At 40.3% G+C, this 15,356-nt stretch overlaps 1 protein-coding gene across 1 annotated transcript; it reads left to right on the plus strand.

Moving 5' to 3' along the window:
• The first annotated feature begins 9,786 nt into the window (after nt 1-9,786).
• Nucleotides 9,787-11,280, plus strand: LOC149029191 (uncharacterized). The gene has a single exon (XM_089142545.1). It carries the CDS (start codon nt 9,787-9,789, stop codon nt 11,278-11,280), a length of 1,494 nt encoding a protein of 497 aa, XP_088998671.1.
• The last annotated feature ends 4,076 nt before the right edge of the window (nt 11,281-15,356 follow it).

Genomic DNA, 15,356 nt, shown 5'->3' on the forward strand with positions numbered 1-15,356 from the left:
TCGAAGTCTTCTCCAAATTACAGCTTCCTCTTCCCGATTGGGCCAAAGACATTGTAGATATGCCCATTCCCAATCCGAATATAACGCTCTTTCTTGACGATTCTCCTCCTGTGACTCCGATTATATAAGAGATTGTAGAAGAAGAGGAAGAAGATAACGCCCCAAATGTCAATCCCAAGGGCATCAATCGTTCTTCCACAACGATCGAAGCGGGAGACAAACTCTAGGACTCGTCGTCTAGCTCATCCTTCTTCTTACCTTTACCTGGTGGGAGCTTACGGAACTCTTCGCAGCAACCAAAGATGAAGTTCTTCTTCCGGACGAAGGGCTTGAGGTCTGGAAAAGCTAGACAAAGGGTATGGAATTGCTCCTCCCAGTCGTCGGTCAAGCTCTTGTTCCTGTTAGAGTAATGTTCCTTCTTCCATATTCTATCGTCACCTAAACGAAGGATTTTTAATGACATTCATCTTTGCATCAGAAGCTCCTCATATCGACCGAAGAGGCCACTTGTTGATGTTCGTCTTTGCATCAGAGGCAGTTTGTAAAATATCCTTAGTATTGTAAAGGTTGGCCCCTGTTGGCCCTTCTATAAATGAAAAAGAACTTATTAAATAGCTTTCATTTCTGTCTTGAAATTGCCCGATTGTGACTGTTGTATTTCAACCTTTGAGAGTCAATCTTGTCGAACTTTGTTATTGATTTTCCAACGTGATATCAATTCAGGGAGAATTTTTCTAAGTGTTAGAAGGACTCACTCGGTGTTACCCGAAGCCTTTTCCCTAGAAAACTCCTTGAATTATCTGGCGTTCGAAGGACTCATTCGGTGTTACCCGAAGCCTTTTACCTACAAAATCTTGAAGTTTGCAAGCGTTCGACGGACCTATTCGGTGTTACCCAAAGCCTTTTACCTAGAAAAATCCTTGAGTTTTGTAGGCTTTCTAAGGTTCTGTTCGGTATTGACCGATGCCCTTGACCTTAAAGAATTCCTTGGAATTCTTTTCGAGGCATTCAAAGGTCCCACCCAGTTTTACCCGATGCCTTAGACCTAGCAAATTACTTAGAATTTTTCTAGGCTTTCAAAGGTCTCATTCTATGCTAACCGAAGCCTTACACCTGAAAATTCCTGGAAATTTTCGAGGTATTCGAAGGACTCATTCGCTGTTACCCGAAGCCTTTTGATTGTAGATATCATTCTCCTTATGCTGTGTCGCCCCCAATCAAAATATTTGGTAGTTAAATTCCAGAACTTGCATTGAATAACTTTCAGTCTTTTACATTGAATAAATTTGGATCAACTAAGGGAAATATTTCCTCAAATGTTTCGCTTTCCACGATCAATCAAGCTCGCGTTCTATTGCCAAATGCTTCAATTTATAAACTCCCGAACCTACTTGCTTTATAATCATGCATGGTCCTTCGCATGCAGGGTCCAACTTTCTTTGGTGGCACGGGTTGGACGTTAAAGTGTTCCTTAGAACCAAATCTCCTGCTCGGAATTGTCGATGCTTTAGTCGAGCATTATAATGAGACGCTATTCTTCGTTGGTATTGCTGGGTTCGGGCAATTGCCTTTTCTCGAACTTCATCTAATAATTCGAGGCTATCTAGCAGACGTTGTTCATTCGCCTTTTCTTCAAACTCCCTCTCTCGAAGGATTCCTGCCATTACCTCGACTGGTGCTAATGCTCCTGAACCTTAAGTCAATTTGAACAGAATCTCTCCAGTGGGTGTCCAAACAGTGGTTTGGTATGCCCAGAGGACATTCGGCAATTCTTCAACCCATAAAAAGCGTCCTCAATTAGATGATGATGTGTACATGCCTTCCTGGTCGCTAAGGAGGTCTGACTTGGTGACGGGCAATTTTGACAAGGCACTAGAATGGTGCACTTCTATTCAAATCCCCACCGAGAGCAGAGCCCTCCTTGCGGTCCCGGACAGGGATTTTTTAAAGTCCCTGGTGATGTAAGTATCTCTTAAGTGCTTTCCTTTCCGAATATTTCTGCTCTTGACTAATCCTTAAAGTATTGCAGGAGCCTTGCTGGTAACTTCCACAATCAGGTGGAAACAACTTTTAGACTTAGTAGACTGAGTAATGATCTTTCTAGGCTTCGGGGAAAATCCAAAGCCAAGGATGCTGAGATTGCCGGCCATCGGGACAAGGCCTGGGAGGTTGCCCGAGTGAAGAATTCTAAAAACTAACAACTTCATTCGGATTTGGATGTTGCTAGGGAGAGAATCTGAAAGCTGGAGTAGGAAGTTGAGAAGCTTTCGGGAAAGCTGAAGGGGTCTGAAGCTAAAGCTCCTGAGCCTACGCCTCAAAGGCAAGCTGTTACCCTTCTACCCGAATCTCTTCCGACTGATGTTCGCATGGCTTGCATCTTCAAATATTTGCAGAGTAAGCCATTTGTTGATATGCTGAATGCTTATAATTCGTAGGCATATCTGGACGGTGAGAACAAGGTATGGGAGTCGATCTTAAGGAGAAATCCTTATTTCAACACGGCTGCCCACCACGCAAATTGTCATCCCGAAGTGTTTGAGAAGTTGTAACTTCCCCTTCCTGCTTGGGCCAAGGATGTAGTGGACCAACTTATTCCAAATTCGGACATAAAGCACTACCTTGATGACTCTCCTCCTTTGTCCCCCCTTAGAGGATTCAACTACGAAGAGCTTGCCTCGAATGCAGGTCTGATCAAAGGCCAAGCCTCTACAGAGCAAACTAGATGAAGGGTATGGAATTGCAGAGGATTTTGTTTTGTAGGTGGGAGCTTACGAAATGAAATTCTTCACAATCACCGAGGAGGAGAGGATTGATCAAATGATGAGAGGACCTATGCCTCCATGGCCAGCAGTCAGTCTATGCCTTCCCAACATTGTTTCCACATGTGGGAGCTGCTTCAATTTTTCTTCTTGACTGTATGTTGCTTCTAACAAAGGTACTTCGATCTTGTCTTGGCAAGGGGAAGTTTACGGAATTCTTCACAATCACCGATGATGACGCTGTTTCTTGACCGAACAAAGAGTCTTTACCTTTCTACCTGTTATCTCATATGTATTTTTTGAGACTTTTCTTGTAAAGGTTGGCCCCTTCTGGTCGTTTAAGGAAATAAAGAGTTAACTTTATCCTTAAGCTTTGCCAATCAACGAAGTCTTTACTTTGGTAGGTCTTAGTCGTTTGAAATCGATGCCTTTACTTAGGAATTTCCATAGAATACTTCTAAGTTTTGGAGGTCTCATTCGGGTTTTAGACCGGTGCCTCTACTTAAGGATTTCCGTAGAAATACAATAAGCCTGAGAAGGTCCCACTCAAGTTTTAAACCGATGTCTTTACTTAAGGATTTCCATAGAAATACAATAAGCCTGAGATGGTCCCACTCGGGTTTTAAACCAATGCCTTTACCATGCAACCTAACCCCCAGTTCAGATTAACCATTAAAATCCATTGGAAATCCATCTCACAGCAATACATATCATCTCCTTTATCCAATCAAGAGCAAAATCAAACTTCCATCCATATAATTTCCTTCCTACTTTTGAATTTTTAGATTCCCCAAGAAACCCAAAAGTGAAACTTAGATTTGTGCCTACCTGTTGTCAAAAATAGCAATGCTAGTGTACGTTATCGTTAACAAGTAATATAATGATGAAATAAGGACCATTTCCCTCGAGAACTGTAGACTAAGTACTGTACAATTATACCAATTTTATTCGAACAATTAATAAGAAAAAGAATTATCATTAACTAAATTGCAAATTGAAATTGAAATTGAGCATTGTTAATAGCTAAAGCCCGGAGATCAGATTTCACCATAACTAATCCTTCCTACCTTTGATCCATCTTATAATCCTAAATATTTTCCGATTGATAGTCGATATTCCCTTCCCTATCTACTAGTCTTTCTTGTACTAATAGAAATTCCCTCAATTGCTAATTCACTATATTTCTATTTGAATAACAACTAAGAAATCATTAAGTTCTATGGATATATTCCATGTAGCAACTACACAAATCATGTAAGTATATTTCTACCTTACAAGTAATTCATGGCATTTACTCCAACGAACTAAACACATGAATCCCCTCTAAGTTCATTATGATTAACAAATCAATTGTAGTGGCCAATTAATTAAAGGCATTAAGAATAGAAGTAAATACTCTATCAATGGAAAAAGATGGTCAGAATTATATTAATGAATTAAAGAGTGAGAATTCATAGTAAAGCTACATCTTATCCCTCAAAAAATAAAATGAGTTAATCCTAAAAACTAAAAACATCACTATAGAATTAGAGAACATTGAGAGAGAGAGAGAGAGAGAGAGAGAGAGAGAGAGAGAGAGAGAGAGAGAGAGAGAGAGAGAGAACGGGGAAAAAAATAATCAAAAGATCCCAAGTCTTCTTTCTTTTCTTCCCATCTCCAAGAACCAGTCCTCCAAAAAACAGCATTTCTTTTCATCTATTCTCTTCACTTCCATTTCTCTCTCTTGGTCCCCTTTTTCCTATTTGGTCCTCTTAATCACATCTTGACAAATCACTTACTTTCCTAATAGAAAATCAATCCTAAGAATTCCCCTGCCATGTAGATGAAAATTAATAAGAAGCAACCCTACAAATCTCCTAGCAAATTTCTTTCCTTGTATGAAATTGATCCACCCACATGGATTGATCAACATGCAAAATTCTTATAGGATTCGGTGCTTTGACTCAAAGATGCTTCCAAAATTTAAATCTGAAAAAAAATTAAAAATAAAAATAATAAATTAGACTAAATAAATACTCAAAATATAACAAAAATGTAAACTAAAAACCAGTAAATTAGTAATATAAAATCTACTCATCATTATCTAACCATCAAAGCTGTCCCAAACTTTAGGAATCATCCCCATATAGCGTTACCGAATCTCCGCTCAAAGTTTCATCTGCATCTAGCCATCATAAACCCTTAGTTTCAGGTTCAAACAAGCTGTTGCTTTGATAACTTGCAACTTCTTCTAGAAGAATACACAAAGGTCATCTTCACAGAGAAGCTGCACAGCCCGGTTTGACCATTGGGTCATCATCCTCTTACCCTATGATTAACAAATCCATTTGAATTTGGTTGCAATCTGACAAGCTGATTTTCTGAAATTTCCATTCTACTTATCAATTCATTTTTTGTACTAGGAACCCTCTCTGATTCCCAAATTTTGATATTGGTTATGTGCATCTGTTTACCCTCTAGGAAGACTGGTCCCTGGATCCTAACCATTTTAGTTCTACATCACAAGAAAAACCTGGATTTGTTAATTTTCTCTTAAAGGATCTAGGCCACTGTTTCCTCTCTTTGCATCTCAATTGCAAAGAACAGCTTGGAAGTTTTCAGCATAATAGGTAAAGGGAAGATTTCTAAATTTTCAGGGGCCAGATGAGACCATGAAGATGTGTGAAGAGGCTGGGGCAGTATTGGGAGTCCCTACATTTTTTGAATAGTCAAGAATGAATTATTAGTTTGTTACCTAATTTTGTAAATTGAGGTACTTTTTGTTTTGTTCCTATTTTGAGGGCTACATTTTCATTGTAGCATTGGTTTAAAACTTTTTACGTTGACCTGGTTCTGTCTAGTTCAGTTTTATAACTGACTCAAGCTTCATGTTTGACTTTGCAAACAAGGGACAGCAGCTTCTATTAATAATCTGATCCTCGTAACTTTTCTTTGCTTGATTTGAGGCCCTAAAATCGTGTTTGTAAACTTGATTCTTGTTGAATTTTGAAGTTTAATTTGATGTATTCTCAGTTGGATTAAGGGTAAATTACTATGATCTGTCAAAGAACCAACTCAAACGGGATCAAGAGATAGGGTAGCTTGAAAAATAATTAGTGGACACAAAGGTTGGCAAAGAATGGAGGGGTGAGGAGCATAGTTATCGAAGCGTTGCCAAGGCGTCAAGGTATTTAGGAGGCCCTAGGTGATGGCCCATTTTTTATGTATGCAAAAAATGTACACTTTGTCTATAGGCCATGGTAAAATATATCATCGAAATTCGGCCAAAATTTGAAAATTTCGGTCGTTTTGGCAAGTAGCGAAGTTTTTTTCCAATCGAAACTGAGAAATGCAAAATATTGGTGAGATTTTGTCGATATATCGCCATAAATCGCTTTTCTCGCGATGTATCACTGAAATTGACGATATATTCACAAGTTCTCACAAATATCGTGTTTTTTTTTTTTTTTTTTAATTTAACTGCTCTCATGTATCACTGTCGCTGTCAGTTTCAACATTATATTTTAACTTTTTCTCACAGTAATTATTAATACTTGTTGAAAACCCAACCTAGGAAAACCCAACCTAGCTTTTCACCCTTAGGTAGTTCCAAACTCCATTTCAAATTTTAAATGAAAATGTATTTTTATTTGACGGACCTGGTAGTGGAGGTTTTGATTCATTAATGTCCCTCGTCCCTGATATATATGTTGTATATCTAAATAGATAAGCAATGTGTCTAATCAAATCCTTTTAAAATATTTATACGGACACAATTATCATGTTTTGAATTGGAAAGAGTGAAAGACTAAAAAACAAAGGGGCGAACTAGGCAAAATTTCTGGCAAATATCAGCCAAAATTTTGGTGATATTCGCTAGTTTGACAGTTTCTCCAAGTGGCAAACTGGCAAATTTTGCTGAAAGTTCTCACCTTGCTCTATGCGGCAAGTATGCATATGATGCCTTGTGTGTTAAGGTATTGCTTTTTGACATTTTGTATTTAGATTTCACTTTTGGGTTTTTTTTTTTTTTTTTTTTTTTTTTAATTTATTTATTCCACAACCTTCTAGTTGTTTCCATGGAACTTATGTTAATCAACAATCTTGTGGTTACACAAAAATACTCAAGTCAAGCTCATGAGATTGCTTATTAAGCTTTATTATCATCAACAATTTTTTTAGAACAAGGGATTTTTTTATTCTGGGTATGGGGATATTATGTAATATACCATCTGGTATAATCAACCCACGACCTCTTTACTAAGAGTTGTTGGTCTTACAAGACAAGCAAACTTGAGATCGTTTTATTATCATCCCCACTACCATTGGCAGTCATGATCAGCTATGGTGAGCCGCCATATGTTGCAGAGGGAGGAGTATACGGTGGGCAATGCGCCAAGCATGCCTCCTTGGTTGGTGCACATGCATTCCCACCTTTAATCGTTTGACAACACCAGCAAGTTTTCAAACAAAAAGGTACATGGTTGCACGGCGTAAGAGTTATTTTACTACTTTCGCCACTGCGGGTCTGCATCATCTTCCTCAAGTCCCAGCTACTGGGGGTGTTCTCTGGGGCAGTGCTACTTGCTGCATTGCTGCTGTTAATGTGAAGTGCGAGCATCAGAACTGTGAAGAGCATCAAGTTGAACCTTGCAGCCATTGGAATATTAGCGATCAATCTTTGCCTTGTTGCAATTCCAGAATCTGTGATTAGGATAAGCACAGAGAAGAAGAAGAAAGAAGACCGAGAAGAAGGGAGAAGAGAAAAGATGAAGAGAAGACAAGATGGATGGATGAAAGTTGTAGGTATCTCTCCTTCTGTTAAGATAGCTTTATTTATATAAAAAGATTACATAGATATGGACAGAATTTTCTCTCCATTTTTCAAAAAACAGAAAGACTGAAAAATAGTTACTACAGTTCATTTCAAATCAGATTTAAATCTAAGATAAGAAAAGATACAAGTGGGCAGTTGATTTAGGCCGTTTGGGGTTTGAGGCTGTGACTTTGAAGGTTTTGATCGTCCCTTTCCTTTTCCTTTCGATTCGCCATGGAGGTTACCATGGCCACTGGAGATCCACCTCCAGTGGCCCCAAGACAATCTCGACAGCCTCCGACTCGGGGCAACACCAATGGGCGAAGGGATGAAAACCAGGCTCGCTCCTGGGCTAGCCTTTTTTCAAGCGGGAGAGTTCATGCTGAAGGGGCTACAACTCTTCCTTTCTTTGAACCTACTGTTGAAGATGGAGAACTGGTAGACATTTGGTGTGAAGAGGACTATGCAAGGGGTATAAGAAGATGGGAATCCGCATTGGTGGGGTATGTTTTTGGTGCAAAGATACCCTACACTTTGATGCAAAAATATGTGGAAGAGAAATGGCAGCACGTAGGACTTGTAGAAGATTATGCAGCTGGGAATGGAAACTTCGTTTTTGTCTTCCCTGATAAACCTTCAAGCCAACTTATCATGGATGAAGGGCCTTGGACTTGGGATCTAAACCCTTCATCCTGCGTCCTTGGTTGCCAGAAATTGATATTAACAAGAAACCAGAGTATGCACTGCCTCTGTGGGATAGGTTTTATGGGTTACCCCTTCATCTCTGGGAGTCACATGCATTAGGGAGAATTGCCAGCATAATTGGCACACCTATTTGTGTTGATCGGAAAACTTCAACCAAAGAACGAGTTGCATTTGCTCGAGTTTGCATTTTAGTGAATGCTAAAAGAGGGTTGCCATTGTCCATAAAGGTGAGAACAGAGGACGGTATATGTTTTAGACAAAATATTACATATGATTGGGCTCCCCATACCTGCTCAACTTGTCAAGTATTTGGTCACTCAACAGATAGGTGCCCTGTTAACACCAATTCTATTGGGACGCCAACAGTGAGGCAACCTCAGGTGGCAGCTTTGGCATCGATGAGACCAAAGGCAAGTGCTGGGATTCGAGGAAAGCGGCCGGCAGCGAATGTGCTTGACTCATCTAGGACCGAGTCAAGTCGTGCTCGACTCACCAGTTCTCTTGCATCAGGAAGTCGAGACACCATCATTGCTGCCCAGAAGGAAAGTGCTCAAGTCACTCTCACGGATATGGAAATTGCATTTATTCAAGGGGATATTGATATTGCAAATCCAAACTTACAAGACACTAGTTTGGTAATGGAATATTCCAATTTGAATGCTGATTCAAATTTAAATATTGTCAATGATTCCCTTTTGGAAATGACAACTCATGATGCAAGAGGCATTATTACTATGCATGGTGAGGGGGATTACAATGGTAATACTAGAAAGGAAAATGGGATAAATCTTGCAGATCCTTTGGAGATGGAGGAGTTACCTTTTCAGCCATCCTTTGAAAATGCAATAACTCTCTTACGTGGCAATGCTGAGGAACAGTAGGCAAATTTTAGACAAAGTCCCTAATATGTTGGAGCATCAAATGTGGAGTATTCTAATAATGGAAATCCAAGCAAGGAAAGTCAAAGTTTGACAGCTTTGGATTCAAAATCTATTAAAGGTTCCTCAACTAGTGAATCCTCGCCTTTAAGGAAACTTAGTTCTTTTGGAAACGCGGGTCAGCGTATGTTTGGGAGGGGAGGGCTAACCAACTCTAGTCAAGCATCCGGCGTGGTTAACCATTTTTCAGTCTTGCAGAACTTGGATCCTTCAGACGATAATTCTTCACATGGGGAATTTAATGATGGGAATAATAGAGAAAGAGATAGGAGTCCTGCTAAAGCTGCCAAGCCTCATTCCAATCCCGTCCTTAATAAATGATAATAGTTGTAGGGTGGAATGTCCGAGGTCTCAATGACCCCGGGAAGAAGAGAGCAGTTCTTGACTGGGCTACTTCTAATAAAATTGCGGTGTTTTGGTTGATGGAGACTCACGTCAAGGCCAAGAATTTTTCTTTTGCTTCGCTCCAGTTCTCCAATAAGTGGCGTTGTATTGGTAATTACTTTGCTTGTGATTCTGGAAAACTCTGGATTGTTTGGGACCCGGACTTGGTGGCGATATCCATCTCCTTCATGTGACAGATCAACTCATGCATACGGAAATACATATTCGCTGTTCAAATGATAAAGTAGCTGCTACTTTTATCTATGGTTCCAATTCTAAGCATCACAGGGAAATGCTTTGGAATGTCCTTCGCCACCTTAATACCTTTGTCAACCTCCCGTGGACTCTTCTTGGCGATTTCAATGCCATCAAGGATCCGAGGGAGCGACAAACTGATGTTGCAATTAATAGAAGAAGATACGATCCCATGCGGAGGTGTATCACTGATTGTGATTTAATGGAGCTTCGATGGAGTGGCCATCAGTTCACTTGGAGTAATTATGGCAGCGGAGAGGGTAGACATATGTCCAAAATTGACCATGTTCTTGTTAACCATCAGTGGTTAGACTCTTTTGCTAATTCTCATGCAGTGTTTCAAAATCGAGGAGTTTCTGATCATTGCCCCATGCTTATCCATTTGGGTTCCCGCCCTGCCATTCGAGGTAAACAATTTTATTTCTGCTCTTTTTGGGCTGACCATGAAGATTTCCTCCCTTTGGTCTGCAAAGTGTGGTCTCTTCAGGTGGATGGCTCTCTTCTTTTTGCACTCTTGGCGAGGCTTCGACTTCTTAAGATTGAGCTTAAACATTGGAGCAAAGCCAAGTTTTCTTACTTAGACTCCCAAATCTCTTGCATCAAATCCTCCTTAAATGCTATACAGTCTCTCATTCAAGATGATCCAGATAATTCAGATCTTCACCAAAGAGAGCAAAGAGAGGCAGACCACCTCAAATTCCTTCTCCATGATAGTGAGTCTGAAGCTAGTCAAAAAGCTCACGCTCGCTGGATCCAAGATGGTGACGGTAACACTAAATTCTTCCATCGATCAATCAAGACTAGAAGGTCTAGGAATTGGGTCTCCACCATTCAATCCTCTACTGGTGATTGGATTACTGATGAAGAGCAAATTCGTCATGAAGCTGTTACTCACTTCGAAGAAGCCTATAATGGCTCGTCACAGTTGGTTTGTACTAATTTGGATCTCCCCATTGACAGATCTATCTCCTCCGTGGAAGGTGCCTTCCTCACTCGTGCCTTCACTGTCGAAGAGATCAAGGGGGTGATTTTTAGTGCCGATGAAGATTCTTCTCCAGGCACGGATGGGTTCAATGCAACCTTTTTCAAGAGATTCTGGGAGGTGACAGGAGACTCTGTTTGTCATGATATCATGGATTTCTTTGCCACCTTTAGGATGCCTGATGAACTCAAGTTGTCTAAGCTCACTCTGATTCCTAAAGGCGATGCTCAATCTACCTTTAGTGATTTTCACCCTATTGCGGTTAGTAACTTTATTTACCGTTTCATTTCTAAGTTACTAGCTAATCGCTTGAAGCAGGTCCTTCCTAAGGTGGTGGGGATAAATCAGGTGGCCTTCATGGAGGGCATACAAAGCACTGATCATATCCTCCTGTGCCAAGAGATTCTTCGGGACTCTATATTCCAAGGGGACAGTCTCGTTTTTCTGCAAAGATTGACTTAAGGAAAGCTTATGACTTTGTGCAATGGAGTTTTCTTTTTTCCTACTTAGCAAACTGAATTTCCCGACCACCTTCATCCATTGGGTGGTCAAGTGTGTGGCAAACCCAAGCTATGTGATCTTCCTAAATGGCACTCAGTCTAATCGCTTCTATGCTAATAGAGGACTTAGACAGGGCTGCCCAATTTCACCTTTGTTGTTCAATATGGTTCTTCAAATCTTCACATATTCTCTTGGTGTGGCGCCGAAGAATAGACTTTTTGACTATCACCTTAATTGTGAAGACCAGAGATCACCTCGATTTGTTTCGAAGATGATTTGTTTGTTGTTGGTGAAGCCTCTATCAAGAATGCAGATACTTTGGGTGAGCTTTTCAGGGAGTTCTCTTCTTAATCTGGTCTAACTATAAACAATGCAAAATCTAACATATTCTTTGTCAATGTCTCTCCACAGATGGTGAATGTTTATGAGCAAAAGGTGGGTTTCTCTCTTGGAGCTCTCCCGGTCACATATCTTGGGATCCCAATTTCTTCTAAAGCCTTGACTGCCGGTGATTTCTCTCCTCTTTTAAATAAAGTTGATCGTTGCCTCTCAGCTTGGAAGAATCAATGTTTATCCTATGCTGGAAGACTCACCCTTATAAAGTCGGTCCTCATGGGGGTTGTAGCTTACTGGATTAACGCCGTAAAAATCCCAGCCTTGGTCATCAATCATCTTGAGAGTATGATGGCGAAGTTCCTTTGGAGAGGGGGGTCTGACTCAGGTTCTTACAAAGTCTCTTGGCTTGCAATATGTAAACCTGTTGAGGAGGGTGGCCTCGGTGTTAGGAAATTGGATGACTGGAATCATGCTCCTATGGCTAGGCATATTTGGTCCTTATCAACTAAAAGGGAGACTTGTTGGGTTCGATATATTTATAAGAGGTGGCTCAAAGAAGATTCTATTTGGTCTTTGAAAGAACCTCCCCACTGCTCGGTGACTTTCAAAACCATTCTTAAAGCCCGATCTGTTACTAGTTCTTGTATTAAGTATATGATTAAAGATGGGAATGACACTCTTCTTTTGGTGGATCCATGGTTGCACGGTGGCCCCATTCCTACCAATGGTATCCTCTTGGTTACAGCCCTTGCGAGGAACAAGCTTGATCAGGTGGCTTTGTTGAGGGGTGGGGATGCATCTTGGAGTAATAATAGAAATGACTTAGACATTGCCAACAAATGGCCAGAGATTGTGTCTTGCAAGGTTTACCCTCGCCTCGCTGTTGACACTCCTATTTGGCTGCCTTCCACTGATGGTTTGTTCTCCCTTAGCAGTGCGTATGAAGCCATTCGGCGACGTGGTGAGAAAGTTACTTGGAACAGCATTGTTTGGTTTTCCTCAGCTCAACCTAGGTTTGCCTTTATCACCTGGCTGGCCTTCCTTGAGAGATTAACCACCAAAAACCATATGGTTGCATGGGGTGGTGTCATTGATTCTTCGTGCTCTTTCTTCGGTATTGATGAAGAAAGCCATGACCATTTATTCTTTAAATGCCCATATACGATGCACCTGTGGCGTGATTTTCTTACTCTAAATGGTCTCAGATTTCATGGACGGATTTCTTGGCAGGAGGAGCGCAATTGGATAATTTCCAATTTCAAAGGGAATTCTCTCATACAGTAGGTTCGGAAGTTCAGCTTGAGTTCTTTGATTTATCAGGTTTGGGAAGAGAGAAACTTGAGGATATTCACTGGAACCACTGTATGTCCTAAGAAAGTGCTACATCAAGTGGTTGCCGATACCAGAAAAAAAAATTTATCTTTTCCCCAACGGTCAATTCTTGACGATGCCATCTCTAGAATTCCATCGATGGAAAATCAAAGTTAGTTTTACTTTTAAAAAGGCTCTTGAAATGTTTTGGAAGAAGCCGCCTCTTGGGTGGACATCAATTTGTTGTGATGGTTCTATGAGGAATGAGATAAGCGGCTATGGCACTATAGGCAGGGATTCGCAAGGTCGATGTATTTTTGCTATTTATGGTTGCTTGGTGGAGGGCAATATTCTGCTAATGGAGCTGCAGGCTATCAGAAAGGGGCTTCTACAAGCTATCCAGCTACACATTTCCCGTGTGATTATCTGTTCAGACTCTGCTGCCCAGCAGTGGCGATGGTGTTGAGGAAGTCCTCAGTCCATGGAAGGCGGTAGACATTGTAGAAGATATATCAGAGTGATGGCGTCGCAATTTCAAGGGTATTTATCCAAGCATAATTTTCGGGAGGTCAATACTTGTGCTGATTTTTTGGCTGGATTTCTTTCTGTGCCGGGGGAGGTGGTCTTTAATTGTAACCTTCTTCCGCCTAGGTTGGCTGAGCTTGTTTATAGTGACGCCTCTGGCAAAACTTATTACCGTCTGTAATATCATGTATAGGCTCTTCTTTTATTAATATTATCAGCTACTTCTTCAAAAAAAAATAAAAAAAATCTAAGATTTCCTAAACTAGTTGCATAGGAAATCTGGGGCAGTCTTAGTTTTGAATCTGATTTATGGGAAACTAATGCAAGATATTCATGGCTCTTATGTTGGTCAAGAGTCTTGTGGCTATTTTAGGAAAGGTATATGTGGGACGAGTTTTATTTTACTTCTAGATTTGGCACTGATTTATTTCCAGATTTCTATGTAATTAGTTTAGGAAATCTTAGATTTAAATCTGATTTGAAGTGAGCTATAGAAGTAACCATTTTTAGTCTTTCTATTTTTTGGAAAGTGGACAGAATATTCTGTCCAAATCTATGTAATCTTTTTATTAAATAAAGCTATCTTGAAAGAGGGAGTGTAATATCCAGCCCTATTCTAACCCTGACCCTAACCCGGATCCACTTTTGTTTTTAGACCTGAAGCGGTGGTAGAAGAGACTTGTGGACCTTTCTGATTGATAATTATGATTCGGAGACCGAGCCCATGGACATTGACGATGATACCCCTTGCTTAAATGCATTGTCAGTGTATAAGGAAAGTCTGCGCATCGGAGAAGTTTGATTTTGTTGAAGTACTTAATGACCTCCCGTGCACAATCCGAAAGTATTCCCCGAAACTAGATTTCTTGATTAAATTATAGAAGAAAACCTCACTCAATTTGATCTTGTATAGCCTTTCGAAACCCCACTTGAAGTTGCTGAACTAAACATGTTTTTCTGCTGAGAAATATTTTGGTCGATCTTCTTTGGTCGATGGCATTTGGTCGATCTTCTTTGGTCGATGCCATCGACCAAAGACCATCGACCAAAGTTTCCCAGTCAGCCAAGTTAATGATTCCATGGAATATTCTATTTTCTAATTATTATAACCTCGAGCCTTAAGCCCTATTGCAATCATTTTCACTCTTGAAAACGTGGGGAGAGCTTCCCAAAGCAACTCCTAGGTATATGTGAAGGGTACTCCACCAACACTCATTGTTTATCATTGATTCTTGCCTCCATCTTCAACAACAAGGTATGAATCATCATTCCACTCTCTATTCTACCTTTTTCTATTCTTTTCTATTCCTCTCTTGCTGTTAAGACATTGGAGATGGTGCTGCAACCTTGCAACCATCACTCCAAGTGTCCCCTTATGCTTAAACCATGATCTTCTTAGCCATCTATTGATGCTATGCCCCCATCTCAAGCCTAGCATATGTATTTCTTGATTTTCCTCTCAACATCATATCATTTTGTACAAAACTGAGTTGTATGGTATGCTATGTTCATGTTTATCACTATTATTTGATTCCAAACGAATTTCTATAAGTTCCCCTAGCTATTTCATGCCATTTCTATGTCAATGCAATCAATCCCAAACCATGCCATAATGCTTGTCACTTGAACTTGATAGCTCAATTTGGGGCTTTCTATTTAGACCATTCGATTATGTTATTTTCTTGATTTATAGTACCCTCATACTATTCTTAAGCATTCCTCCGAGTTTCAGATTGATCCGAACACCGGAAAACCAATTTCGGATGAAAACCCCCAAAATCCACTATTTTGCCCTGAAGAGTTTTTGGTCGATGCCATCGACCAAAGTTGCTGTTGACAGCAATTTTAGCCAGTTTCGATCCGTT

The sequence above is a fragment of the Hakea prostrata genome, chromosome 1 (genome assembly GCF_041222555.1).
Source record: "Hakea prostrata isolate BN-2017 chromosome 1, UWA_Hpros_2, whole genome shotgun sequence".
Classification (NCBI taxonomy): domain Eukaryota; kingdom Viridiplantae; phylum Streptophyta; class Magnoliopsida; order Proteales; family Proteaceae; genus Hakea; species Hakea prostrata.